Source organism: Moschus berezovskii, chromosome 4, assembly GCF_049115385.1.
Source record: "Moschus berezovskii isolate FMDL1 chromosome 4, NW_MosBer_1.0, whole genome shotgun sequence".
In the NCBI taxonomy this organism is placed as follows: domain Eukaryota; kingdom Metazoa; phylum Chordata; class Mammalia; order Artiodactyla; family Moschidae; genus Moschus; species Moschus berezovskii.
Genome location: NC_142463.1, coordinates 88,170,668 through 88,198,348, shown reverse-complemented (window position 1 = coordinate 88,198,348; position 27,681 = coordinate 88,170,668). Strand labels below are relative to the sequence as shown.

Here is a 27,681-nt window from a genome sequence, read left to right as displayed (position 1 = left end):
GTAAATAGCCCTTCTTACATAATTTCTCAGCCCAGGATGAATGGGACAGCATTTTTATTTCATGCTCTGGTTAGGACATTTAGCTAACTGTAAGTGCTGCTGGCAAGTCTTGATCTTCAGGAGAGGAAGTCTTTTGGTAGCTGAAATAGAAAATTTTAAGTAGCCAACCTATTTTAATCTTTCTAAGGCTCAGGCAAGCCTTAGCTTCAGCCATAGCCACAGGTTCCTCTTCAGTCTGTCTGAGCTTTTCTTTTTTTAACCACGTATGAAGCATTTGTATTTTACATGTAATCATAAGGTATGTATAACTAAAATTTTTTCCTCATTATTGTTGTTTAAGTTAGATTTTCTTTTCCTCAACCCTCCCATAGAGGAGGCAGTATGATATAGTTATTAGAAAGTGTACCACACTAGATAGAAATACAGATAAACTCAGGGGAACTGAAACAAAACCTTGTTTAAAACTGTACAAATTCCAGCATTTCAGATATAATTTGATTCAGGCTCCTTGACTGTACCTCTTATGATAAGAAGTAAATTCTCAGAAATAACAAGAATATCAAAGAGAACTACTCAAACTGCAGGAGAGGCACAGATAACTTACTTTTTAGCATCCTTTTGGGGGGAGTGGAAGATGCTGCTGCAGCTGATGTAGAGTTCTTCTCTTGTAAGCAGCACCTCTGATCATCCATCCGATTGCTTTGAAATCGGCTTAATAGGTCAAAGAACCCTTCATCTCCAATAGAATCTGCACTGATTTTCTAAAATATTGAGAGACAAAAATCTCAATATTCCAGCATTATCCTTAGATCATCAGTGAAACAATATCATCTACCTCAAATGCAAAGGATGAAGATTTAGAGTAAAAAGTTCACATTTTCTTTGTGTAAGATGGCACCACTTGGTAATAGTTATTTCAGTCCAACTAACAAAAAGCATTTCTAGTTATTTTACTTTCTGATCCTTGTATTTCTAAAGCTAAATAAGTATACCTTAGACTTAGGGGAACTGTTACAGATAGTGAATGAATTACCCAAATATCAGTGATATGAACATGTGCCCCAGGTTCAAGTTCAGCTCTTAGATTCTACAACAGAATTTAAGTAAACTAAGAACTGATAAACTAAGAAAGTGTGTATATTTTCTTGATACAGTGACTTTTAAGGTCTTTTACTGTAAAGATTTGAAGATCCTGAAAAAATAAACTTCAAATGAATACTTGAGAAGGAGGGATACCTGTTATACTTTATTTGGAAACATTCAAAACTGAAATGACTAATGTTAATAAAGGTAATTTTTTCACAATGATAGTCTTTATTGAAGTACATATATACAAAATGTTATGAGCCCTAGGAGAAGGGTGCAATTAATTCTTAGGTGAAACAGCAGAAGCTTACGTGATATTTGAGTTCCTGAGCATAAGCATTTGCAGGGTAGAGATGTTTCATACTGATTAATACGCAATTCCAAAGATTTGTAGTGTTCAGGGGCTAATGAACTGAAGGGCAGGCAGTGGTAGGGGAGAAGAGGCGGCCAAGACAAAGGCCTCTGTATGACAGGCTAACAAGCTAATTAAGGCTTATCCTATGTGAAATGAGAGAAGCATGGTAATAGTCCATTTTAAGCAGTTTTGTACAGAAATAAAGCTGGCCCTTCCTGGTTTGAAGAGGTTAATAATGCAGGGAGAGGGATCAGTGCAGGTACCTATTCCAGAAATACGGGTAAGATAAAGTAGAATATTAAGAACTAGTACACAGTAGCAGAGATTTCTTAGGGATTAACCGGATATGGTCAGGGAAGGAGGAGGAGTCTCGAATGACACCTGTGTTCCCAGCCTGGGTGACAGTGTACATACAGAGCATCCCTTTTACTGAAGTAAGGAAAACAAGAGGGCTTGAGCCTTGGGAATGATAAGTACGTGTATAAGCTACAGTCAAATGCATTAATCACTAACAAAAAGACTTTTTCTAGGAGCATGAAGCCTCTTAATTCATAATTCTGCACACTGAAAGACAACAAGGCTCCAAAAATACATCTTCAGTTAGGCTAATTGTGCCTGGTTAAGACCTCAAACCTTGAACAAAGATACTGCCTTCCACTTCTGCTCTGGATCTACAGAAATATTCCTGCACCATTCTTATATACCTCATAATGTTTCCTTTTGTTAGTCATACACGTGTAAGAAACATGTAAAAAACTGATAGAATCAAGGCAAACAACACTATAGGGTGCAGATATAAATAAAATGCTGACAACAAGAGCAACAGAAATCTGTTAAATAAGAGACTACCACAGTTTTTTCAAAGGTTCTCACTGCTTGAAAAATGGATGTGGTAATTTGAAGTAACTTTGTAATTTATCTGATTTTTTTTTATCAGTGTAGGGTAGCTTAAAGATACCCCTGATACTTACCAGTAATCCCATGGTATTTTTCAATTTTTAAATATTTTGTTATATTTAATAATATGATTCCTATCCTCACTTTTAAGCAAAATTGTTTTTAACTCTATTAGAATATTAGTAATAGAAATAAATAAAAGTTGATGCATGCAGACAGTTCGCACTTTAAATTAGTGTTTAAAAATCCTTGAACATGTTTATTTAATTTGTTCTGACTTCTAAACTGAATGGAGGACATTTTAGTTTCTAGCTTTGAAAGAAAGATACAGAAAAAATAGGAAAATACAGAAGACTACTTTGAATAAGAAAGATATTTTATATTGACTACCTAATAATAAATTATAAAAATCCAGTATGAATATAAAAAACTCAAAACACAATACTCTAAAACTTATTTTAAACATACCCGTTGAGAATTCGGAATTCGGTGATCAATGGAATTACTAGCGTCTTGGAGAACTTTAGTGGAGGAATTAGTTTTGTATTTTTTCCCCTTCAGTCTGTTGACAAAGAGGAGCTTTGCAGAAGGTTTGGCAATAAGAGGTTTTTGTTTAGCAAGAATTTCACTGTTCCAGTTTTGTACCTACAGATACAGAATTATAAATGGAAAACAGGACATCAAAAAAAATCAGTAACTGGGGGCGGGGTGAGTTAATAAATTCCTTTTTAACACCATATCTCACTGTTTTCAAAAGCTTGGACCAAATGAATGCTATGAATTTCTTATTTTCAAAATATTAAAGTGGGGGTTTTTAGAAATCTTAAGTTTGCCAAAAGCCATAAAAATAAAATTTGGGTGGTCAGAGAAGCTGAAGTTTTATTCTCAATGTGAGTTACCTGAAAATCAATTACAACTGGAAAGTTTGAATATATCTAGAATTTTTAACCTTAAAAATTGACATCTAAAACTTACGAAGCAGTAGTAATTTTTTGTTGATAAAACTACTGAACTCTTTGACTTTATTATGAGGTAAAAAAAAAATCACAACTTAGAGATAAAGCTTTATCATCATTTGTCTATTGGAAAATTACAGGGTTGAATCTGAGCAGCTTCTCATGGAACTACTGTTAGTACCACTTATAGATGCACCAAATTAATTTTGCTGCTTATTACTAGGTTCCTACCTACTCGAAGAAGGAAGCTCTAAACTGACTTAAAAGTTTTTCATTTTCTCTAATACTCTATAGATTTAAAGATTTGAGAACCACATTCACAATATAAGAGGTAAATATTTGGAGAAAATCACAAAGCCCTTCAGAAGTTAACCAGAAGTTAAAAAAGAAAAAGTTTGTAATTGAAAAAATATATTGGAAATTAGTTCAAATCAGATGTTGGTCTCATGATGACTACTGACACAAAAAATGTCAATATTCAAAAATCATATGCTTATTATAATAATAGAGCTTATTTAATGACACAAAGATGTTGATATAGTACTATGTATTATAAAATAGTAGCTGTTAATATTCATATAAAATGCAAGATGAATACAAAAATATTAATTTTCCTTACTTTTGGAAGGTGTGATTATTGATAATTTTAATTTCCTTGTTGGAAGTTTCCCAAGTTATTATAATAGGTATATCTTCTAAAAAGTGTTTTAAGAAATATCAATACACCATAAACAAATAAGAGCAAACCATAGCAAATGCAAATTAAGATAAAAGGAGGTGGAAGAAAGCAGCATAGATTTATTCTTCAGTAACCTTTTTCCCAATTAAGTCCCTTCTCTGTTACTTAAAAAAACAAAATCCTAGAGAAGATGCATCTTGAATAAAGAGTTATTGCTTTGTTTAAAAAAGCTTTTCAAAAGTGCAGTCAGAAAAACTAGCTTGATCATAAGTATCATTAATCTTGCCAGTAATGTTGCTGGTCTTTAGTTGAAAAGGCTTCTTAATCCTTTTTTTATTTTCCTGATCTTTTAATAAAAGAAAAACAAAATAGTGCATGTACATGGTAAAATATTCAAACACTTCAAAACAGTATATAAAGTAAGCATTTCTTATAACCCAGATAGCAATTTTCCCAGAGGTAATCACTGTTATCAAGATCTTACATACCCTTCTAGAAACATGCAATTACAAAGGATATATATGCATAAAAATTTTCTTGAACAGATGGCACCATACTGTACACATTGTTTTTGCACTGTACTTGATTCTTTTCAAAGGAAAATGTTCAAGTGATACCCATATGACAGTACTTAAATTATTTCATTTAAATTAAAAGTTGCTAAAATATTTTAACAGTTCAAGAAATTTAAAACAGAAAAACTGCCAACCTTTTCTGGTGTTAACTTCATAAGCTCCATGTTTTCCATACTGTGTCGGCGTCCAAACTTGGGGCGTGTACCTTTGGGGAAAAAAAGTTAAATAAACTAGGGAGCCCTTAAGACTGCAAATTCAGCATCACTATGATATTTAAAGTCTGCTACACAAACCCATATGAAAGGAGGAAACATGTATAAACATATATTCTTTCAAGAAAAATAATTTTCCACACCAACTAAATGAATAAAACGTTTTGATGTAAGGAAGTTAAGATTTTGGTTGGGAAACTAACTTTGGTTACTAACATTACCCCTTAATTTAGAAAAGTCATTTCATAATAACTGGTTTTATATGATACACACAGTCTCCTAAAACCCACCCAAACGGTAGAGTAGTTTAAAAGTAAAAACATAAGGAAAGCATAAAGCCTTCAGTTTAGAGGTAAGAATCAAAATAACATCCCCAATACACTTTTCTCAGTTATCTGTTTCCATTTTAAGATCTCCATTGACAACAGATTTAGTGCCAGTCAGGAAAAAAGTTAAATAAAAAGATCTTCAAATATCCTTTTCAAAAAGGTATCATTAAATATGGAAAGTTTTTATAGCCAAGAAATACATGATAATACCCTAAGAAAAAAACCATGACCAACACATTAACTCCCTCTTTTGTAACTCACCCTATAACATCCCTCTTCCTCCATAATTTTTTATGTTTTCATTACACATGATACATCTCTAAGCAATGGAGCTTGTTATGTAACATTATATAAATGGTCTCATACTATATGTTCTCTAACTTGCTTCCTTTGAGCAATCTCATGTTTGTGAGACCCATCCAAGTTGGTACAAGTAGTTTCGTTTTCATGCGATTTATAGGACTAAGAAAGCATATACCGTTTCTATTGGTGACAGATATTTAGGTTGCTTCCAATTATTTGTTGTAAGCAATATTACTACAGAAATTCTTGGAAATACTTCATGTACATGAGCAAGGCTTTGTTCTAGTTTGGATGTCAGACACGCATAACTGGGAGTGGAGCTGCAGGATCATACGGCTGGTATATCTCCAACTCTACCAAAATGTTGCCTGACTGCTTTTTTGAGTACAACTTCTACTCCCATCAACACTGCATAAGGATTTCTATTACTTATTTGTTTCAAACTGGTATCAGGCCTTTTAATTTTCATCCACCTCATCCACCAATACTACCTCACTGTGGTTTTCCCTGATTAAGTGAAAGTTGCTCAGTTGTGTCTGACTCTGCGACCTCATGGATAGCCCATGCAATTCTCCAGGCCAGAATACTGGAGTGGGTAGCCGTTCCCTTCTCCAGGGGATCTTCCCAACACAAGGATCAAATCCAGGTCTCCCACATTGCAGGTGGATTCTTTATCAGCTGAGCCACCAGGGAAGCTTTCCCTGAATAAATGGGTTAAAAAGTGAAAACTGCTCAGTCGTGTCCAACTTTTTGCAACCCCATGGACTATACAGTCCATGGAATTCTCCAGGTCAGAATACTGGAGTGGGTAGCTGTTCCCTTCTCCTGGGGATCTTCCCACCCCAGGGATCGAATCCAGGTCTCCCGCATTGCAGGCAGATTGTTTACCAGTTGAGCCACAAGGGAAGCCCAAGAATACTGGAGCAGGTAGCCTAGCCCTTCTCCAGGGGATCTTCCTGACCCAATCGAACCAGGGTCTCCTTCATTGCAGGCGGATTCTTTCCCAACTGAGCTGTCAGGGAAGCCCACCATCTCATATATTTATGGGCTATTTGTATTTCTTCATCACTTTTGCCTATCTTTTAGTTAGGTTATCTGTCTTAATTCATAGGAGTTCTTATACATTGAGGATACAAACCCTTTTTAATCATTTGTGTTGCAAATGTCCTCTCAGTTTGTGGTTTCTCTTTAAGGTTTCTTTTAATGAAAGGAAGTTCTTAATTTCAATGTCAGTCTTCTTAATGGTTTTGTTTTTGTGTTTTGAGAAGACCTTCCCCTCTCTGATATCATGAAGATATTCTCCTTTACTTTCAGAGATAGCATACTCATTGTGATTTGACCTGGGGAGCAATTACTTCTGTGTCATTCTGTTTTTCTCATTTGTAAAGAACAATGATACCTACCTTATATATCACTGTGTGATGATAAATGCATCATCACTTGTAAAGGGGTCAGTCAATGCCTGGTACACAGTAAGCATTTAGTAAGTGTTAGATGGCTGATCATAATTACTGCTTTAAATCTTTCATATTTAAATCTTTGGTCCATCAAGAATTTTTATGTGATACTAATTTCCATATATGCAAGGATTAAAAATATAGAGGCTCTATATCCTATTTGAGCTGTTTGTCTCTATGCCAATAACACTGTCTTAATTAGCTTTATAATCTTTATATCTGTACAGAAAGCACTTCTCATTTCTTGTTTTTCATCAGGAATGTTTTGGCTTTGAGTTCTTAGCCCATTTTTCTTTCATGTAAATTCATGAACGACCTCATCGAGTTCCATGAAAAAACTATCATGATTTTCTTGGCAGCACAATAAATATATATCAATTTGGGGAGAACTGACATCTTTTATAATATTTAGTTTTTTGACAGGAGCAATTCCTGACAGAAACGTGTTTAAGTTTCCCTTATGCTGAATTTTCTCATTTCTCCTTTCAGTTTAGTTCGTTTTGCTTTTGTATGTTGAAGTTTTATTAGGCTTACCAGGTATCATACATACATATATAAGGCTTTTTTCTCCCTGGTGAATTGAATTGTTAACCATTGTGAAGTGACTGTCTTCATTTATAACAAGATCTTTTGCCTTAAAAGTACATTTTATCTGTTATTAATACAGCCAGCTTTCTCTTCATTAGTTTTTCCATGGTACCTTTATTTTTTCAATCCTTTTACTGTCAGACTTACATATTTAGTTGGATTTTGCTGTTTACCAACTGGATACTCCTGTCCTTTAAATGGAACATTTACATTTAACAGAATTACTGACATATTTGGATATTTGAGCTATTTTCTTCTTTATTGTTTATTAATATATAATATTAATTGATTTCCTGATATTCAGTCCACTTGAATTCCTGTTTATTTTTAATTGTGGGCTTGGTTTGCTAATATTTTGTTTAGAATTTTTCCATCTGTGTTCATGAGTAAAGACTTGCCTGTAATTTTCCTTTCTTATATATATTGTTCTTGTCTAGTTTGAATATCAAGGTTATACTGTTTTCAGAAAGACTAATAGTGTTCTACTTTTCCAGTTACCTATATAATTTTACAGAAGGTCTGAATCAATTTTCTTAAATGTTTGAAAGATCACACTGTAAAATCCCCTTGGCCAATTATTTTCTCAGTGGAAGGATTTTAAATAATGGACCAAATTTCTCTATGGTTTTAGGCATTAGTGATATCATCCATTCAGATTCAATTTTGGTAAGCTTTTTTTTTTTAGAAATTGTCCATTTCTTTTAGGTTTTCAAATAAAACTATTCAGGATAATCTCTTTATAATGTCTGCTGCATCTACATTATGTCCCTTCTCTCTCTTCCTCTCAAATGATCTTGCTATAGATTTGTTAGTCTTTAACTAAATTTTTGGGTTTTTGAAAATTCTCTTGGGCTTCCCTGGTGGCTCGGTGGTAAAGAATCCACCTGCCAAAGCTGGAGACACAGGTTTGATCTCTGGTCCAGGAAGATCCCACATGTGGCAGAGCAAATAAGCCCATGTGCCACAACTATTGAGCCTGTGCTCCAGCACCCAGGAGGTGCAACTACTGAGCCCACTTGCCGCAGCTTCTGAAGCCCGAGTGCCCTAGAATGAATGCTCCACAACTAGACAGGCCACCACAATGAGAAGCCCACACACCACAACTAGAAAGGAGCCCCCACTTGCCACAACTGGAGACCAGCCCTCCCAGCAATGAAGACCTAGCACAGTAAAAACAACAACAACAAACTCTCTATTGAATCTTTGTTTTAATATCATTAATTTCTGTTATTTCTTGCCTTCTATTTCTTTTGAGGATTTTTAAAAAAATTTTTACTTAAAAGCTGGATAGTCCGCTCACTGAATCTTTTTCCTTTTTAAACGTGATACAATGTAAGTTTTGCTCCAATGTAAGTTATGTATCCTATAAATTAAAATTCAGTCCTAAATTATTTTCTAATTTTATGTTAAAATTTCTTCTTAAATCCATAAGGTTTAAGTGTGTTTAACACATATTCATGTTCAAATGAATGTGTTATATATTATCTTCTTAATTTCTAACTTAACTGCACCATGCTCAGGGCATGAAATCTACGTGATACAGATCCTTTCAAATTTGTTGATTTGGCATGGTGGTTAAATTTTTGGAAGTGTTTCATGAATGCTTTCAAAGAATGTGAATTATCAATATGGTGAAAATGACTATACTACCAAATGCAATCCCTATCAAATTACCAATGGCATTTTTCACAGAACTAGAACAAAAAATTTTACAATTTGTATGGAAACACAAAAGACCCTGAATAGCCAAAGCAGTCTTGAGAAAGAAGAATGGAGCTGGAGTAATCAACCTTCCTGACTTCAGACTATACCACAAAGCTACGCTCATCAAGAGAGTATGGTACTGGTACAAAGACAGAAATATAGATCAATGGAACAAGATAGAAAGCCCAGAGACACACCCACACACCTTATCTTTGACAAAGGAAGCAAGAATATACAATGAGGAAAAGATAGTCTCTTCAATAAGTGGTGCTGGGAACACTGGACAGCTACATGTAAAAGAATGAAATTAGACACTTCCTAACACCATGCACAAAAAAAACTCAAAATGATTTAAAGACCTAAATGTAAGACCAGAAACTATAAAACCCTTAGAGGAAAACATAGGCAGAACACTGTAGGACATAAATCACAGCAAGATCCTCTGATTCACCACCTGGAATAATGGAAATAAAAGCAAAAATAAACAAGTGGGACCTAATTAAACTTAACAGCTTTTGCACAGCAAAGGAAACTACAGACAAGGTGAAAAGACAGCCCTCAGAATGGGAGAAAATAATAGCAAATGAAACAACTGACAAAGAATTAACTTCCAAACATACAAGCAGCTCATGCAACTCAATACCAGAAAAACAACCCAGTCAAAAAGTGGGCAAAAAACCTAAACAGACATTTAGGTGGTTTAATCGCTAAGTCACGTCTGACCCTTGAGACTCCATGGATTGTGGCCCAATAGGCTCCTATATCCATGGGATTTCCCAGGCAAGAATACTGGAGTGGGTTACCATTTCCTTCTCTAGGGGATGGAACCTGGGTCTCCAGCATTGCAGGTGGATTCTTTACCATCTGAGCCACCAGGGAAGCCTTTAGCCACTAGCCATATGTGGCTTTTAAAACTTTAAATAGTATTTAAAAATTCATTTCTTTTTGCACTAGCCACATTTCAAGTGCTCAACAGCCACATATGGTTAGAGGCTATTCCAGTGGAGAGCACAGCTACAGAACACTTTAATCTTCACAGAAAGTTCTATTAGCCTGGATCTAGAGTATAGGATGAGAGGGAAAATGGCAACATTAGAAAGGAAGGAAGGAAGGATATGCATAGGCAGAAAATAGAAAAGGAAAGAGGGAAGAGAGAAGGTCAACAACCAAGCCCCAGGCACTACGGATGTCAACGATGGAAACATGAGAGAGAGAGTTACGAAGATGGGTGGTCAAGTGAGGTGGAGGCACACCAGAAAGAAGTTAATCCTGGAGGCCAGATGAATGAAGTGTTTGAAGAGACAATGATCAGCTGTAGGAAGTACTTCTGAGAAATCAAATAAGCTGACATCTAAAAGTGACCGTTGTGTTTGGTAAAATGGAGGTCTCTGGTACCTTGAAAAGGTCTTAGTGTCATGATGGGGCCTGAGTCAGAGTCCAGTGGGTTGAAGAGAGAATGGGAGGAGAATATGACAAGGAACAGTGATATTATTTTGAAGTTTTGTTATAGAGGGGAACAAAGGAATAGATCTATAGCTGGAGGGATCCATGAGGACACGTGATCATTTGTTAACATATGAGAGCTATTACAACTTAACCTACTTGAAAATTAAACACAGGAAAACCTTTTAGTCCATTATTCAATTACAAATTACACGGTCAAGTTTACCATACTATACTGTTCATACTTCAATATCATTTTTCAACTAAATGTTCTTTCAAAGTCTTAATCAGGTAACTAGCCACTAATTTTTTCTTTTCCTTCTTGCTTTTCTTTGTATGGGTTAGAGGAGGATATTGCAAAGATAAAAGCTAGATTTTTCACTGACTTTCAAGTTCAAAACATGTCTGTGTCAGTAATTTTTTTCAGACTGAGAATTTTTTAAGCCTAAGCTGAATGTTTAATGGAACTCACATAAAATTACATATAAATGGTATTCAAAACTGTGATTCTAATCTTGTTAATTTTTTTTACTCAAAAGGGTTTTTTTTCCACTTAGAGACATTATAGCATATTTTTTCCTGTGACAACATCAAAACCAAATCAGCATCTAAAGAAAATTTCTAGGTTTTCTGAATTAAAAAAAAAAAATCTTAGATTTTCCCTTAGAAACGAGGGAAAAAAACCTAAACAAAAGTTAAATATGTAAAGACATTTGAAATTCAAAAGGTTAAATAGTAAAATTTAAAAATTTTTGTTTCTTCGTGTTCATAAATTTTTGAACCAGCCTACAGATACAGAATTTAAATGTATTTTTACAAAAAAATTATATCTTCACCATATTCATGATAAAAGCTGTAAAATAGTATATATTGATAAATTAATGGGACAGTGGTAAAGCAAAAAGATATAAAAAGTTCCTAAGTTATATATCTTTCTGGATATGGTACACTTGCAATAAGTAATTTAAATATAAACCTTGAGGATAAAGAAATTGGGTTTTGAAGACCTAATACTTACCATGCAAACTGTTATCAATTTCAATGTTTTCCGATATCATTGAATTGTTTGTGCTGTAGCTTAGACCGAGAACCATTTGAAGGTCAGAGAGATTCAGTCGTGCTGTAAGCTCACCACTTCTGTCTCCAACCTACAACCACAAGAATTTATTTATATATTTAGACTAGTATTTAAAGTAAAGAATGAAGATTAGTTGAAAATATTGTGAACCTAAAACTGCAAGAAAATTTGGAGAAATGAAAATAGTTATTTTAGAATTATAATACTATGAATGAAATGGTTTTTTCCATTAATACTATTTTAAAGAAGAGAGAAAAGGAAAGTTTCTAAACTATGGCAGTAAGACTGATGAATATATTCTATCAACTCTTCTCTAAATGTTAGACTGTTCTCAATCTCTGTGATCAATTAAATAATGTAGGTTATTCTGTGACAGGTTAACTTGGCATCACATGAATAAAATTTCCTTATAATATTGTATTTCCATACTGTAGTAACATATTAAACCAGCACTAGACATTCTACTAGGCACTTCTGTATACATTAATCCTTATAACAATTTGCAAAGCAGTTATTATTCCCATTTTACAGATGAAAGAAATGATGCTCAGAAAAGGTTTCCAAGCTCAAACAGCCAGCAAGTGGCAGAATTGTAAAGGAACCAGTCCTTGATTCTAAAAGTCATTTTCTTCCTTTCATACCATGCTAGTTTTCCACACAGAGATGGGGGGACAGTGGAGATAGGTCAGTAATCCTCTCACTCCTCTATCCTACACCAAGGCCAGTGCAAAGATACCTCTGATCTGTATCTTAAAATGCTTTCAGTTCTTACGCCTAGAGAACAATATATAATTAAATTTATTACTCAGCCATAGAGCAGGATTCTAGAGAAATAATAGGGTTGCAGATCTGTGAATCACAATAGCACAGATAACCATTTTTTAGTTTCATACCTCTCTTGAAATTTCCAAGTGTTTTTCAGCAAAATGCATCGCTTGGTCATGGTTTCCTAGAGCTGTGTATGCATTTCCTAAGCTCCAACATGCTCTTCCTTCACCAATTCTACAAAATAATTCAAAGTTAACATACAGTTATCTGAAAGGAAGTCGGTGTGAAGAACAAAATCTATCAAGTAGTAATTAAAGGTATAAAACAATGCTTTGAATTTCTTCGGTCTTTCTTATAAAGAACAAACTATCATAATACTGGAGATATACGGTTGGCCTGCTTCAGGTTCTGCATCTGGGGATTCAACCATGATCTGAGAAACTCCTGGATATGGAGGGCTGGTTGTACTACACTATTTTACACAAAAGACTTCAGTCTCCATGGCTTTTGGTATTAATAGGAATCCTGGAATCTTAACCATCATAGATATCAAGGGACAACTGTGTTAGAATATCCAGACAATACTGAATTCAGAGTCAAGTTTTAAAATGGAAAAGATCCTTTTTAAACATGTAGTGTATTATAAATAAAATCTCAGGGATAGGTCTTGTAATTCAACTACCCCATTTTCTATGACAGCCTTACTGGATAATCACTCATCATGAGGAAGACAGAACTCACTACCTCTTGAATTAGCATACTTCATTTTGAATAAGTATATAGAGTTCTTCACACTGAAATAAAAATCTATCCTATTTAAAGCAAATGTCAGAAACTAAAGTCCTGCACAAATATTTTGTTTTTTCATATAGTTAAAAAAAAAAGAATTAGCCATCAACATTTAAAAATCAGAATATTTTATATAAAACTCAGAATTCCTTCCTTCTCTTGAAAAAAGAGGTGACTGTGGATCTTCATTGCTGGCCTGAGACACTTGCTGCTGCTGCTGCTGCTAAGTCGCTTCAGTCGTGTCCGACTCTGTGCGACCCCATAGACGTCGTCAGTGCACCAGGCTCCGCCATCCCTGGGATTCTCCAGGCAAGAACACTGGAGTGGGTTGCCATTTCCTTCTCCAATGTGTGAAAGTGAAAATTGAAAGTGAAGTCTCTCAGTCGTGTCCGACTAGTAGCGACCCCATGGACTGCAGCCTACCAGGCTCCTCTGTCCATGGGATTTTCTAGGCAAGAGTACTGGAGTGGCTTGCCATTGCCTTCTCCGCCTGAGACACTTAGCTGGAGTGAAATAGCAGCTATCCCCTTAACATTAGGAGTAATATCTAATTTCACCACAATTTCCACACTGATCTAGTCAGGAGGACCTTTGCAGGCATGTGAGTTTGTGACCTATTTACTGATCTTGGTTCAAGATTATATGGAACCAGTCAAATCCTCTAATGTGTGCTAGCCCTTCAAAACATATGCTAGCATACAGAGAATGCTACTGAAAGAGAGAAGATACCTTATAAAGGAACTAAAAAGAAAACAAAGCAAACCAAAAAAGAAACTTAAAGGAAAAATTCTAGGGATTCAACAATATATCTATATTTTATCATAACAACAATAAAAAGGTGTAGAACTTACCTATCATTAAGCTCTTGAGCAATTGTTAAGTGCTTCAGATGATAATCAATGGCCTTTTCATAGTCTTGGAGTAAAGTATATGTGTTTCCAAGACTGTAGCAAGACTGTGCTTCTATAGCTCTGTCTTTAAGCTGGCGAGCCAATAATAGAGTTTTTCTGAAAAAAGAAATTAATTCTTACATAAAGGTCATTTTTATTATTGGCTATAATAAACATAAACTTGGAGAAGGAAATGGCAACCCACTCCAGTATTCTTGCCTGGAGAATCCCAGGGACAGAGGAGCCTGGTGGGCTGCCGTCTATGGGGTAGCACAGAGTTGGACATGACTCAAGTGACTTAGCAGTAGCATAATAAACATAAAATAAAACTCACTGTTCCCCCTGCCTTTAAAATAAATCTACTTTAGGGCCTAATATCCCATACTTTCTCTACTACCTCTAGGTAAAATGAAAAGACGTCCTTGAAACACAAAAAACAAATCCAGACTTTTAGAATAAATATAAGAGTCCTATTAATTCCCCAGATAAAAGAAGAATTGATCCATGAGATCAAGTGCCTCTAAAGATTAACAGTATTTTTAACATTTAAAAAAACCTTTCCCTGTTGCTGAAGAATTGATGCTTTGAACGGTGGTGTTGGAGAAGACTCTTCAGAGTCCCTTGGACTGCAGGGAGATCCAACCAGTCCATCCTAAAGGAAATCAGTCCTGAATATTCATTGGAAGGACTGGTGTTGAAGCTGAAACTCCAATACTTTGGCCACCTGATGCGACGAGCTGACTCAGTTGAAAAGACCCTGATGCTGGGAAAGACTGAAGGCCCGAATAGAAGGGGACAACAGAGGATGAGAGGATTGGATGGCATCACTGACTTAATGGACATGAGTTTGACTAAACTCCAGGCATTGGTGATGGACGGGGAGGCCTGGCGTGCTGCAGTCCATGGGGTCGCAAAGAGTCAGACATGACTGAGCGACTGAACTGATCTTCCCTGTTGCAGTGCAATAACAATAAGTCAGTTTGTCTATCCACATCATACTGTTGCCTTTACATTTTGTCAGAGCTGAAAATACTTAATGTAAATTGCTTTGTATAGGCCATAAGTCACCAATTCATGAAAAATATTAAATGCCACATTTAAACATTAACCAAACCCTACCTTGTGGAGTCACCAATGAGAAGCCAGTGCAGTAGTTAAGAGCATGGGCCCTAGAGCCAGGCTGACTGGGTTCAAATTCCAGCTCTGTGAGTTAGTACACTGCAGCTGGGACAAGTCACTCACCCTCTCCATGCACTAGTTTCCTCGTATGTAAAAAACAGGTTTTTTCAGGATTAAATGAATTAGTATTTATAATGTGCTTAGCACAGCATCTTGCTCCCAGCAGAAGCTAATAAATGTTAGTGTTTTGTTATTATTATCAGTGCTCCAATCTACAGATGCTTTTGGATCCAGTAATATAAATGACTCTTTCCTATAATTTCTGCAAAACAGTATAAATACTTCATATCATTATAACTATATGAAAAATAAGTATATGATAACGTGATAGTTTTATGAAGCAAACCAACCTGAAATTATATATTTAATGATGATACTTTCAAATTTGTCACCCAGCGAGGCCACACACTTACTCTAACATTTCCTGTCCTTGCAAACATTTTTGGAAGACTTTTGGAATTGTCTTCTGACCCTGTGGCACAATCCTTTCTGGCATACTGTTATCCTTTGAGAATACAGTCAATCTGAAAATGGTTGGAAGTCTTTCTATAACCAAACTCTGTTACTCAAGTAGGTTTACCAACTACTGTTTCTATCCTTTCTATTATAGACCTATAATATTAAGATAGTTTTCCAGTGTGGCTCTGAAAACAATTCCAAAGAAGAGTTCCAAAAATATTTTTAACCAATATTTTTGTAATATGTATAAAGTTCTGAGTTCTCCTTGCTTGTGGGTGTGTGGTGCAGGAGTAAGTTTCATTACTTTATACTGATGCTTCTTTAGTCAAACACCCACCATCTCTACTTTATTACAGAACTTTTCAGTATTTAATACAAATACATCATTTGTTAAGACTTTTCTATGTCTTTTGGATTTAAAATTTAAGATACTTTTATATTTAAAATCAAAATATATACTCCTTGTATAGTGATGTATTTTATTTAGAAGGTTATTTCACGTCTAACTAGTCAACCAACAAATACAAACCTTTAGTTGAAGTTTAAATGGGATGACATTCTAGTTTTTAACATGGACCTGAAGAAGCTCCAATACTTTGGCCACCTCATGCGAAGAGTTGACTCACTGGAAAAGACTCTGATTCTGGGAGGGATTGGGGGCAGGAGGAGAAGGGGACGACAGAGAATGAGATGGCTGGATGGCATCACCGATTCGATGGACATGAGTTTGGGTGATGGACAACTCCAGGAGCTGGTGATGGACAGGAAGGCCTGGCGTGCTGCGATTCATGGGGTTGCAAAGAGTCGGACACGACTGAGCTACTGAACTGAAAGCAATTTTACCTTTTTTTTTTTAGATGATAAACTTTCCAGATCTCTCTTACATCAGATTTTTTAACAAAATATAAATCAGTCACTGTGTCTTTGGTTCAGTCATATTGGCTTCTGCCTAAGGCCTGTATGGACCTTCAATTCCTACTCATTAGAGAAAACTCCAAACAATCTAGAAAGCAAAGATCAGGCAAAATGAAGCAGTCTAAGCTTTGCTATCGTGTATGTTTCAAGCCTACCAATAGCTTAAAAAGACTGTGTCAGAAGAAGCTGGGAGTGCTACTCAAGTGAACAGGGCCCCAGCTTATAGAACCAAAGAGAGGCAGAGAGGGTGGGAGAACTACTTGATAAGACTGTGGGATGAGGTGGGGGAACTTCAGCAATTGCTGGAGGAAACTAGGGCATCTGTTTGTTACCAGGCTTTCATGTGGCCTCTCTGCAGACCCATAATTGGTGGTGGGGGAGCATGTAAATATATACCATACATGCTGAACCAATGTAAAAGACTTTAAATGTTTAGAATGTCATTGAAAACAGTTTTAAAGATAAAAACTAATAAAAATATAAAGGGGCTGTGCTGCTGCTACTAACTGTTAACAATGATACGTATGGAGCACTGTGTGCCAGGTACTGTGATAAACAAGTGCTTAATATATTCTTTCATTCAGTCCTCATAACAATCCCCAAAGCAGAGTACTGATATCTTTGATTACAGATGAGAAGACAGACCTAGAGAGCCAAAGGTCCTGCTGCTTAAATGCACCAAGAAAGTTATTAACCCAAAGCCAATGATTTATTGGACTGCATAACTAACCATTTTACATTTATCTACAGAAATATTACACTAACTTGTAGTATTCAGAGGCAGTTTCAAATTCACCAAGAAATATATACGCATTTCCAAGGTTGCTGTATGCTCTTCTTTCAGCTGCTTTATCTCCAAATTCTTTTGCAATAAGGAGACGCTGAAACAGAAAATTTGAATTAGATGAAACTAAAGAAAATCTGAAAGCTGTTCAAAACACTGATGAAGAAAAAGATCTGGCTCCAAAGCCTTACTGTACCTGCTCATGAGCTATAACTGCATCCCTGAAGTTGCCAAGGAGGTAATGCGTGTTTCCAAGATTTCCAAAGGCACGTCCTTGGGCTGCTCGGTCACCCAAAGCAGTCACTAGTGATAGGTTTTCCCTAGTGATAACAAAGAGTTTTAAAAAAATAACAATGTTGAGAACACCATTTATTGATTTTAATTTACAAATCGAATCCTTTTTATTTTTTTTTACGGGTGGGAGTAGTCTGAATTGGGTTAGGAGGCCCCCAGGCCAGGTACGTCACCTCAGCCATTGAACTCACTTCACTGGCCGTGAGTTTGTTCCAAGCTCCGGCTAAAGAGGCATCCGCCAGGTCCCTCTGCAAGGGTGGGGTCCATAGCATCTCCTGCCCAGTCTGCCCTCGCTCGGAGCCCCGTTCTCTGGAAACACCACCCTGAAGCTCAGAGAAGGCCCTGTTAGGGCTGCTCTATGGCCCTAGTCTTAGACCTTCCAAGGGACATGGGATAGAATGACTAAGCGCACTCAGCTCCTAGCCCCACTGATGAGCTTCCCTACAAATCAAATTCTTTATAGGAAAAATATGTAAATAAGTTTACAGCCATAATGTGCCACGTTTTAATGATATGTCTATGCTGGAGGGTGGTTACAGGAAATAACTGAGAACATTTTACTCAACCATTCAGGTAGGTTTCTTCTCAGAGTCCAGGACAGAGTAATCTTAGAACCTGTACAGCTAAGAAGTTCTATGAAAGTCTATTGATAAAAGACCCCGAATAACCTGACTCACTATTGCTATTTCTTATTTGTGCCACTAAGTGGCACTGGTCTGCAGTTTAAATGAAAGTTTTCCTGGGAGGGAGGAGATTACTACTAATAGAACACTGTAACATTTTACCAGCAACTTGGTTTATTTTACTTACTAGACTATGATTTTAAAATGTCTGCCAAACTTAAAAACTTTACTACTGTCTGAGGTGGACCACATGACTGCATCAGGGCTACTCACTCATAATAATCCACGGCTGCCTGCAGAGCATTTCTTACTTCTTCTGGAAATTCTCCTACATCCTGAGGACCAGGGCAGCCAAAACTTTTCCCTTTGGCATGATACACATTTCCAAGATTGTAAAGTGCTCTTGCTTCTCCCACCTAGATGAAGATATCAGCAGTTTACATTTTGAAATCAGAGGCCAGTATTACAATGCTTATCACATATACTTATTTGTAACATCCTTGATATTATGGTCAAGAGAAAAAAGTGTTTACATCAGCCATCCATACAGAACCACAAAACATATGACCATGTATGAAAGAAGGACCTCTTACTATTTCTTTTTCTCATCTATTAAAAATATTTTTGTTTCTCTTCTCTCATTTTTCTATACTTTCTTTTTGGTATTAACTTTTAGATAAACTACAGAATAATTAAATAGGATTAAAACACAAAGCAATTTCAATGAAAACATTTGGTCTACCATTTAATGTTTCATAATTACCTTGTCATTAAGCTCTCTGGAAATATCCAGGTGTCGCTGACAACAAACTATAGCTTCATCAAAATTCCCAAGAACTTTTAAGGTATTTCCCAGATTACCACTAGCTTTAGCTTCCCCCAACTGGTCTCCAATAGTCCTGGGGTTTAAAGAAAAGAAAACAGTGTGTTAAAATATAAAGCAGCCAGAATACAGTTTTCCCTAGAGAACAGCTGACATGCTTAAGAAAGACTCATTATTCTTCAAACCTACTTTAAATAAAAATTTTAAACTTACATTTCTGTATTTAAATACAATTTTCATTCACTTAATTAAACTTTAAAATCATTTCACCACTATTCATTTACTTAATTAAACTGTGTTCAGCCTAAAGATTAGTTTTAAAATGCAATGCTAATGAATTAAAACTCATTAAATGTACTATTAGTTTTTTTAATTGAATGAAAATGTTTTTTAAAGTGACAGTTATTTTAGGGAGAAAGTATGAAAAAGCTTAATTACCTTGCAAGAGTTAAATCATGATGATGGTATTCTAGTGCTTTGGCATAATCATGCAAATAGAAATAAGCATTGCCCAGCTGGCTGTAAATAGCGCTAAGAGTTTTCAAGTCTTCAGTTCCGACTTGAACTGCAGCTTCAAAGAATGACACACCAGCACGGCAGTCTCCAGATTTACACAGACGCTCCCCTTCCAAGGCCAGTTCAAGGCAAGAGGCTTCCATTCTATAAAATTATATAGGACAGATATTTACAACATTACATTACAACTGCATCACAGTGTCTTTAACTTCCAGCAATTTCAGTGTGGACTGTGGCAATTCTTGCTTGCAACAGTTGCCTCTACAACTGGAGTATATACACACTATTGATAAGACAGTAAACTTTGCCTATTCAAATGTCTTTCAACCACAAAGGGCTTTTTCTTTTCAACAGGAAGTAGAATTTATTGGTGGGTGTGAGTGAGGAGGGGACAGCACCAGGGCTCTCATGAGTGCAGGGCCTGCCATTTGTTCAGAGAGCTACGATCAGGGATGCACTTGACCTCACAGCCATCCGGGATAAGCCACTTTCCTGCCATCATGTTTTCAAATTCATCTACGTTAAACTTAGTAAATCCCCACTTCTTGGAGATATGGATCTTCTGGTGGCCAGAGAACTTGAATTTGTCCCTGCAAAGAGCCTCAATCACATGCTCCTTGTTCTGTAGCTTGGTGCAGATGGACATTATGACTTGGCCAACATGGACCATGGCCACTGTGCCCTGGGGCTTTCCAAAGGCACTCCGCATACCTGTCTGGAGCCAAGACTGAGGACAGCATGCCAGTCATGAGTGTCCACTAGAAAGGGGTGTCTCCAAGGTCCCTTAGGACAACCTGGAGAGCAACAGGCTGCATACACTACCGAGGAGGGTGCTGCTGCAGACACTGCACACTGGGCTCCCGTGGGGGAAAGAACACGAGAGGTCTTTTTTATAGGATAGCTAAACATCTCGATATGGAGCTGATGAAATAAAATTCACATTTTATGGCAAGAGGAGGAAGACAAATAACATTTCTCTCCTGCTCATTTGGCCTCCTTCCTCCGCTTCTGTGTGTGCTGCGCATCTGCATTAACCAGACCGCCTTTGGAGAGAACATTGCTTCTCAGTCTCATCAGGGGTCACAATGACCCCTTGGGAGGTCTTGTAAGGGGCCACGGTGATCCATGACTCATTTCTTGCTTTGTACAGGTGGATGGGGATTGTGAAAAATGTCAGTAATATGTCATCTAATGTACAGTGCTTGGACCTCAAAGGGGCAGAACAATTCTCTGAGCTTTCTGAGAGGTGTTCCCAGGTTATAATCCCAATTTGGATTGAATAAAATATTTCATTTCTTTCTTAAATCCATTGATTACTTTTTTTTTTGGTCAACAGAGCTCATTCTACTTGGCTCACCCAGAGCAACCTGTTTTACCAATGAGAGAATCTAAAATAGTGTTTCCTAAACTGTTCTGAGTTATGGCAGACTAACGGGCTGATCGCCGAAGAATCGATGCTTTTGAACTGTGGTGCTGGAGAAGACTCTTGAGAGTCCCTTGTACCGCAAGGAGATCCAACCAGTCCATTCTAAGGGAGATCGATCCTGGGTGTTCATTGGAAGAACTGATGCTAAAGCTGAAACTCCAATACTTTGGCCACTTCATGCGACGAGCTGACTCAATGGAAAAGACTCTGATGCTGGGAAAGGTTGGGGGCGAGAGGAGAAGGGGACGACCGAGAATGAGATGGCTGGATGGCATCACCGACTCGATGGACATGAGTTTGAGTGAACTCCGGGAGTTGGTGATGGACAGGGAGGCCTGGCGTGCTGTGATTCATGGGGTTGCGGAGAGTCGGACATGACTGAGCGACTGAACTGAACTGAACTGAACGGACTTTCTGGGAGTTTGGGGAGAAAAGGAATGCCTGTGGGAGGAGAAGTCCTTTAAGTAATACTCCTCTCCATCCAGGTATGCAGGTGATCTACTCAGCCCCTCCAACCACACATCTCTACGTCATACTCAGGTGAATTCTCATACGCACGCAGGTATGTGTGCACACACACACACACATACACACTCCTTCCTTGTCTTACCACCACAGGATCACCTATACTGTAGAAAAATAGAAGAGCAAAATATCTTCAGGTACGAGGTACATTTCCATGAAAGAAGTGTTAAGAAACCTTATGTTAGAAAGCAATGATTTAAAGGTTTGCAGAAATTTTACTTTTCCAAGTCTGTCACTAAATTTTAAAAGCCAGAAGAATTAAGCTACTATAAATATATCTAAGAGAAAAAACACTGATACTTCCAGTTCTGATCTACACTTCAGTAAGTGCTCTTCACCAAAGCTGCCGTGGTGGTTCCTCAACATTCTTATGATCTCTGCCATGTCTGTGTACCACACAACCATTCAGTTAAACGTATTTCTGTATTTGGCAAATTCCTTTCAATTGGCACGTGCCATTAACTGGCTTCCCTGATGGATCAGAGAGTAAAGAATCCGCCTGCAACAAGGGAGACCTGGGTTTAGTCCCTGGGTTGGGAAGATCCCCTGGAGGAGGGCATGGCAACCCACTGCAGTATTCTTGCCTGGAGAATCCCCATGGACAGAGGAGCCTGGTGGGTTGCAGTCCATGGGGTCGCAAAGAGTCAGACATGACTCAGCGACTAAGCACAGCACATTAAAAAAAAAAAAAAATCTAGCTTCATCCAAAGCAGTATCCATGAAATTGAGTTTGATGTGATACTCACTTTTCTAATGCACACCAAAACAAATATGTAACTATTAAGACAGGGTGCTCAGGGCTGGTGCACTGGGATGACCCTGAGCGACGGGATGGGGAGGGAGGAGGGTAGGAGGTTCAGGATGGGGAACACATGTATACACATGGATGATTCATGTGAATGTATGTCAAAAACCACCACAATACTGTACAGTAATGAGCCTCCAATTAAAAAAAAAAGTAAAATAAACTTAGGTACTACCAGTGGTAGAACACCACCCTTTGGAAGACTCTGATTTAGCTCATCAAGCATTTTAATTTTTAGAGCAGCACTATATTACTTCTTACTAGAATCGTCTTTGAGCAACTCTATGGGAGTGGTGGTTCTTGATCCCGGCTGCACAATAGTAGAGCTCTTTTTAAAACTCAACTCTGGGTCCCACTCCCCTGGCATGAGGTATGCCCTCAGAATGGTTTAAAAGCTCCCAGGTAATTCCAATGTACAAGCCAGGGTTGAGAATCATTCCTTTAACAGGAAATGTGAATTAAACCACCACTCACCCTAAACTCATTGAAATATGATTACACTCTGTATTTTTTGTAGCAGGTCAATTAACACATTTCTTCAGGTGCTGTCTTTTACCCTATAAAACTTCAAGGATCCTTAGAGTCATAAATTAAAATGGGGTTGTAAAAGTAGAAAATAAATCGGATGAAGCTGGATGAAAAATCTAGACTAACAGAGCCAATTACCAAGGTTCAAAGCAGAATTCTCGCTCAGAATAAGTAGATGAAAGTAGTCATCTCTGAGAGGTAATTTTTAAGTTTTATATCCAAATGTCTTTTTTTTTTAAAAAATAATTTAGCCAAAGGCTAAACTGCTTGTTTACATTTAGACTAATGACTTCACCCTCACTTTATATAAGTCAAGGTAAAATAATGCAAGTTAACCTCTTCTTAATATTTTGCTTTAACATTAGACGAGACGGGATGGGGTGGGGAGAGCTAAAGCACATAGAAAAATAAATTAGTTTACTGGAAATCTTAAATTGCTGTTTTATATTTCTTTATAGGTCACTTCAAATTAATAAAGCCTATTTTTGTCTTTCACAAGTAAAAACTTCCCTTTATTTTTGAATATGAAAATTCATAAAAGAAAAAAGATCACTTTTGTTTAAGGTCTTATGAGGTTACTGGTGTATCGCATGTGTGAAGAGAAATGAGTGAGCAAAAGATTAGTATGTAAAAATGTGGTTTTATCAAAGGGTTCTTTTGCCAGATGAGGTACTTGAGCTAGTTATCTTTATTTGTCTAAATACTGAAACCACTGAACTTCTAAGAATTACCATGGGGGAAAAATTGGAAAAAACATTTTTACACATAAAATACATTCAGTTCAGTTCAGTCGCTCAGTCGTGTCCGACTCTTTGCGATCCCATGAATCACAGCACGCCAGGCCTTCCTGTCCATCACCAACTCCCGGAGTTCACTCAAACTCACGTCCATCGAGTTGATGCCATCCAGCCATCTCATTCTCTGTTTTCCCCTTCTCCTCCTGCCCCCAATCCCTCCCAGTATCACTGTTTCTATTAACAAATTTTAAGCATAATACCAAGTATGGAAAAAATTATATGTTGAGCAATTTCACCACTAGGAGTTTATCTTGAAGCTACATCAACACAAATTTAAAAGGATGGTCACAGAAGCGAAAAATCACAGTTTAAACGTCCATCAACAGAGTATTGGTTTAAAAAATTACATGCCACCATATGATAAAATACTAGTGATGGCACATGGCTTCACCAAGGGAGAGATAGAGAAACTGTTGTCACCTGCGGAAACATCAATCTAGGATGATCAGGTTGCTGGCCAGGAAATTAATAAAAGACAAGGCTATTGAAACAAATATTTTTAAAGCAGGACAAAAAAAATTAACATAAAAATTTCTCTGCCATTTGAGCCACTACCTTTTTCATTGTGTATCTGCATAATACATTAACTGGATCCCATTAGAAGACACAGGAATGCCTACTTGCCTCCCCACCTTCAAAAGGCAATTACTCCTGGAGCTAGCATATAACTCCTAAAAGAAAACATTTTTCTCAATCCTGTAAAGGGTCACAATAATCCACTACTCATTTTGTTGGATGATGTAAACTGTCAACATGCTGCTGCTGCTGCTAAGTGCCTTCAGTCATGTCCGACTCTGTGCGACCCCACAGATGGAAGCCCACCAGGCTCCCCCATCCCTGGGATTCTCCAGGCAAGAACACGGACTGGGTTGCCATTTCCTTCTCTGTCAACGTGCTACTTTGATGTAAAACTCTCCTTGTCTCAAAAACTTGTATTACTATGCCTTGACTTCTCAGGCAGAGTAGTCCTTAAAGCTTTCTGAAAGACTATCTCCAGGGTTATAACCCTCCAGTTGGCACAAATAATTTCCCTTTCCTTCTAAGATTAACTAGTGATTAACTTTTTGTCAGAACTATTCATATACAGGATGTGTAAAAATTGGAAGTTAATAACAGTATATCCATATAAAACAGAGAAGCATCTTCTTCAAATATCTTCACAAATATTTGATATTCTGAACTTAAATTTACACAACATTATAATGGAACCATCAGTCCAAATGCTATTGCATTTCACAAAACTATAAGGCGGAATGGTATCCTAAGAACTACAAATTTTTTATAAGGTATTTTACATAATTCTTATTGGAAATAGTGATAGCTACCTGGAACCCTGCTGGCTACACCACTGTCCTTAAAGGTGCGACTGCCCTACAGGACAATCTACCTTAGAAATTCATTTCAGTAACAAATGTTCAAAATAAAGCTCAAACTCTCTATGAGTTTATTAATTAATAAACTCTTTTTTTTAACAAGAAGTAATAGGTATTTTTTATTGATAAGAAATATAAATACATATGCCTCTAAAAAGCCAAGTAATTTGAGAGTTCTAATTTAAAAATAAGAGATTAACATATATACCATTTCTCAGCATATTTTACAAATGAAATGCCTCTTTGTGGCATTTATCTCACTTTTCTTTTTTTTTTTTTTCATAATTAATTTTTTTTATTCTTCTTTTATTTATTTATTTTTTTTTCCAATTTTATTTATTTTTTTTTCAAGTAGAACAGACTAAATTTCTTTAAACAAACTTACTTATACTCCAGAGTCCTTTAAAAACTTAATAGCATTTATACATTGAAGGTATTTGATTTTCTTGTAACTAGCACTTCAAATGCAACAAGCATTTGAAGCAACAAGCATTTGACCCAACAAGTAAAACTTTCTACAGTTCATAACTTTTATAAATAAAATAAATTAAATGTACAGTGAATGAGTTCTCTGAAATATTTCAATATTTCTGCAGGTTTAGTAACATCGTAAAATACATTTCAACTAAAGTTCACAAATCTAAAAACCTGTTAGGCATTTTTAGGCGTTTTAAGTTGGAAATGAAGACCAATGTTACATCGTAATATGCCAATTACAAATAGTACTTCAAATAGCAAATACTACAGTTTGTCCCAAACTTTAAAAACTATTCATGAACTCAACACTGAACTATTGATGGCTATGAGAATTGTTTCCTAGCCTTTTTGAAAATTTCAACCCATTTACGTTTAAGGTAATTATTGATAAGTACGATCCCGTAGCCATTTTCTTTATTGCTTTGGGTTCAAGTTTATACACTCCTTCTGTGTTTCCTGTCTATAGAAGATCCTTTAGCATTTGTTGGAGAGCTGGTTTGGTGATGCTGAATTCCCTCAGCTTTTGCTTGTCTGTAAAGCTTTTGATTTCTCCTTCATATTTGAATGAGATCCTTGCTGGGTATAGTAATCTGGGCTGTAGGGTATTTTCTTTCATCACTTTAAGTATGTCTTGCCACTCCCTTCTGGCCTGAAGAGTTTCTGTTGAAAGATCAGCTGTTATCCTTATGGGAATCCCCTTATGTGTTATTTGCTGCTTTTCCCTTGCTGCTTTTAATATTTGTTCTTTGTGTTTGATCTTTGTTAATTTGATTAATATGTGTCTTGGAGTATTTCGCCTTGGGTTTATCCTGTTGGGGACTCTCTGGATTTCTTGGACTTGGGTGATTATTTCTTTCCCCATTTTAGGGAAGTTTTCAACTATTATCTCCTCAAGTATTCTCTCATGGTCTTTCTTTTTGTCTTCTTCTTCTGGGACTCCTATGATTCGAATGTTGGAGCGTTTAACATTGTCCCAGAGGTCTCTAATACTGTCCTCATTTCTTTTAATTCGTTTTTCTTTTTTCCTCTCTGTTTCATTTATTTCTACAATTCTATCTTCTAATTCGCTTATCCTGTCTTCTGCCTCTGTTATTCTACTGTTTGTTCCCTCCAGAGCGTTTCTGATCTCATCTATTGCATTATTTATTGTATATTGACTCTTTTTTATTTCTTCTAAGTCCTTATTAAATCTTTCTTCCATCTTCTCAATCCTTTTCTCCAGCTTATTTATATGTAACTCCATTCTGCTTTCAAGATTTTGAATCATTTTCACCATCAAAATTTGAAATTCTTTATCAGGTAAATTCCCTATATCTTCTTCTTTTGTTTGTGTTGGTCGGCAATTATCTTGTTCCTTTACTTGCTGGGTATTTCTCTGCCTCTTCATCTTGCTTATATTGCTTTGTTTGGGGTGGCCTTTCCCTCTTCTTGCAGTTTGTGGAGTTCTCTTTATTACGTAGTTTCTTCGCTGTGTGTGGGGTTGGACGGGTGACTTGTCCGGGTTCCCTGGTTAGGGAAGCATGTGTCGGTGCTCTGGTGGGTGGAGCTGGATTTCTTCTCTCTCCTTTCGAAGACAATGGGCTGCTTTTCTGGGAGCCTGATGTCCTCTGCCAGTATTCAGAAGTTGTTTTGTGGACTTTACTCCGCGTTCAAATGTTCTTTTGATGAATTTGTTGGGGAGAAAGTGGTCTCGCCGTCTTATCCCTCCGCCATCTTGTTCCTTCCTCCCCAGAACACTGGATTCTTATATTCCACTTGGTCATGGAGTATCTCTTCCCAGCTGCTCCAGCAAGGCGCAGCCACTGTACCTTACCTTGGACGAGGGGTATCTCCTCAAGGCCGCCCCTCCTGCTTTGAATGTGTATCAGCTCCTCTCGGCCCTCCGGTGCCCAAGCAGCCACCGCCTCCTGGATGTGGTACAGCTCCTCTCGGCCACCGCCCTAACCCTGGGCGCGGGGTAGCTCATCTCTAATTAATAAACTCTTATGAGTTTATTTTGACATATAGTATAGTTCTGATATATTTTATTGGAAAAGAAGTCAATGTTC

General features: G+C 36.9%; 1 protein-coding gene and 2 non-coding genes across 3 annotated transcripts in view; all 3 read right to left on the bottom strand.

The window, feature by feature from the left end:
• GPSM2 (G protein signaling modulator 2) overlaps positions 1-27,681 on the bottom strand; it is a 54,856-nt gene that overhangs the window by 5,365 nt on the left and 21,810 nt on the right. The window contains exons 3-13 of the mRNA XM_055403691.2: positions 19,625-19,846; positions 19,127-19,262; positions 18,637-18,779; positions 17,643-17,766; positions 17,428-17,543; positions 14,071-14,226; positions 12,556-12,664; positions 11,603-11,732; positions 4,683-4,753; positions 2,807-2,983; positions 605-761 (exon numbers count right to left, since the gene is read on the bottom strand). Of these exons, the coding sequence (XP_055259666.1) occupies positions 605-761; positions 2,807-2,983; positions 4,683-4,753; positions 11,603-11,732; positions 12,556-12,664; positions 14,071-14,226; positions 17,428-17,543; positions 17,643-17,766; positions 18,637-18,779; positions 19,127-19,262; positions 19,625-19,846 (1,541 nt within the window). The remainder of the gene's footprint in view (positions 1-604; positions 762-2,806; positions 2,984-4,682; positions 4,754-11,602; positions 11,733-12,555; positions 12,665-14,070; positions 14,227-17,427; positions 17,544-17,642; positions 17,767-18,636; positions 18,780-19,126; positions 19,263-19,624; positions 19,847-27,681) is intronic.
• LOC148778077 (Nuclear RNase P) lies at positions 17,859-18,188 on the bottom strand. Its single transcript, XR_016037350.1, has one exon.
• LOC129541879 (small nucleolar RNA SNORA70) lies at positions 20,469-20,598 on the bottom strand. The gene has a single exon (XR_008682933.2). It is a non-coding gene; the product is annotated as a small nucleolar RNA SNORA70 (small nucleolar RNA).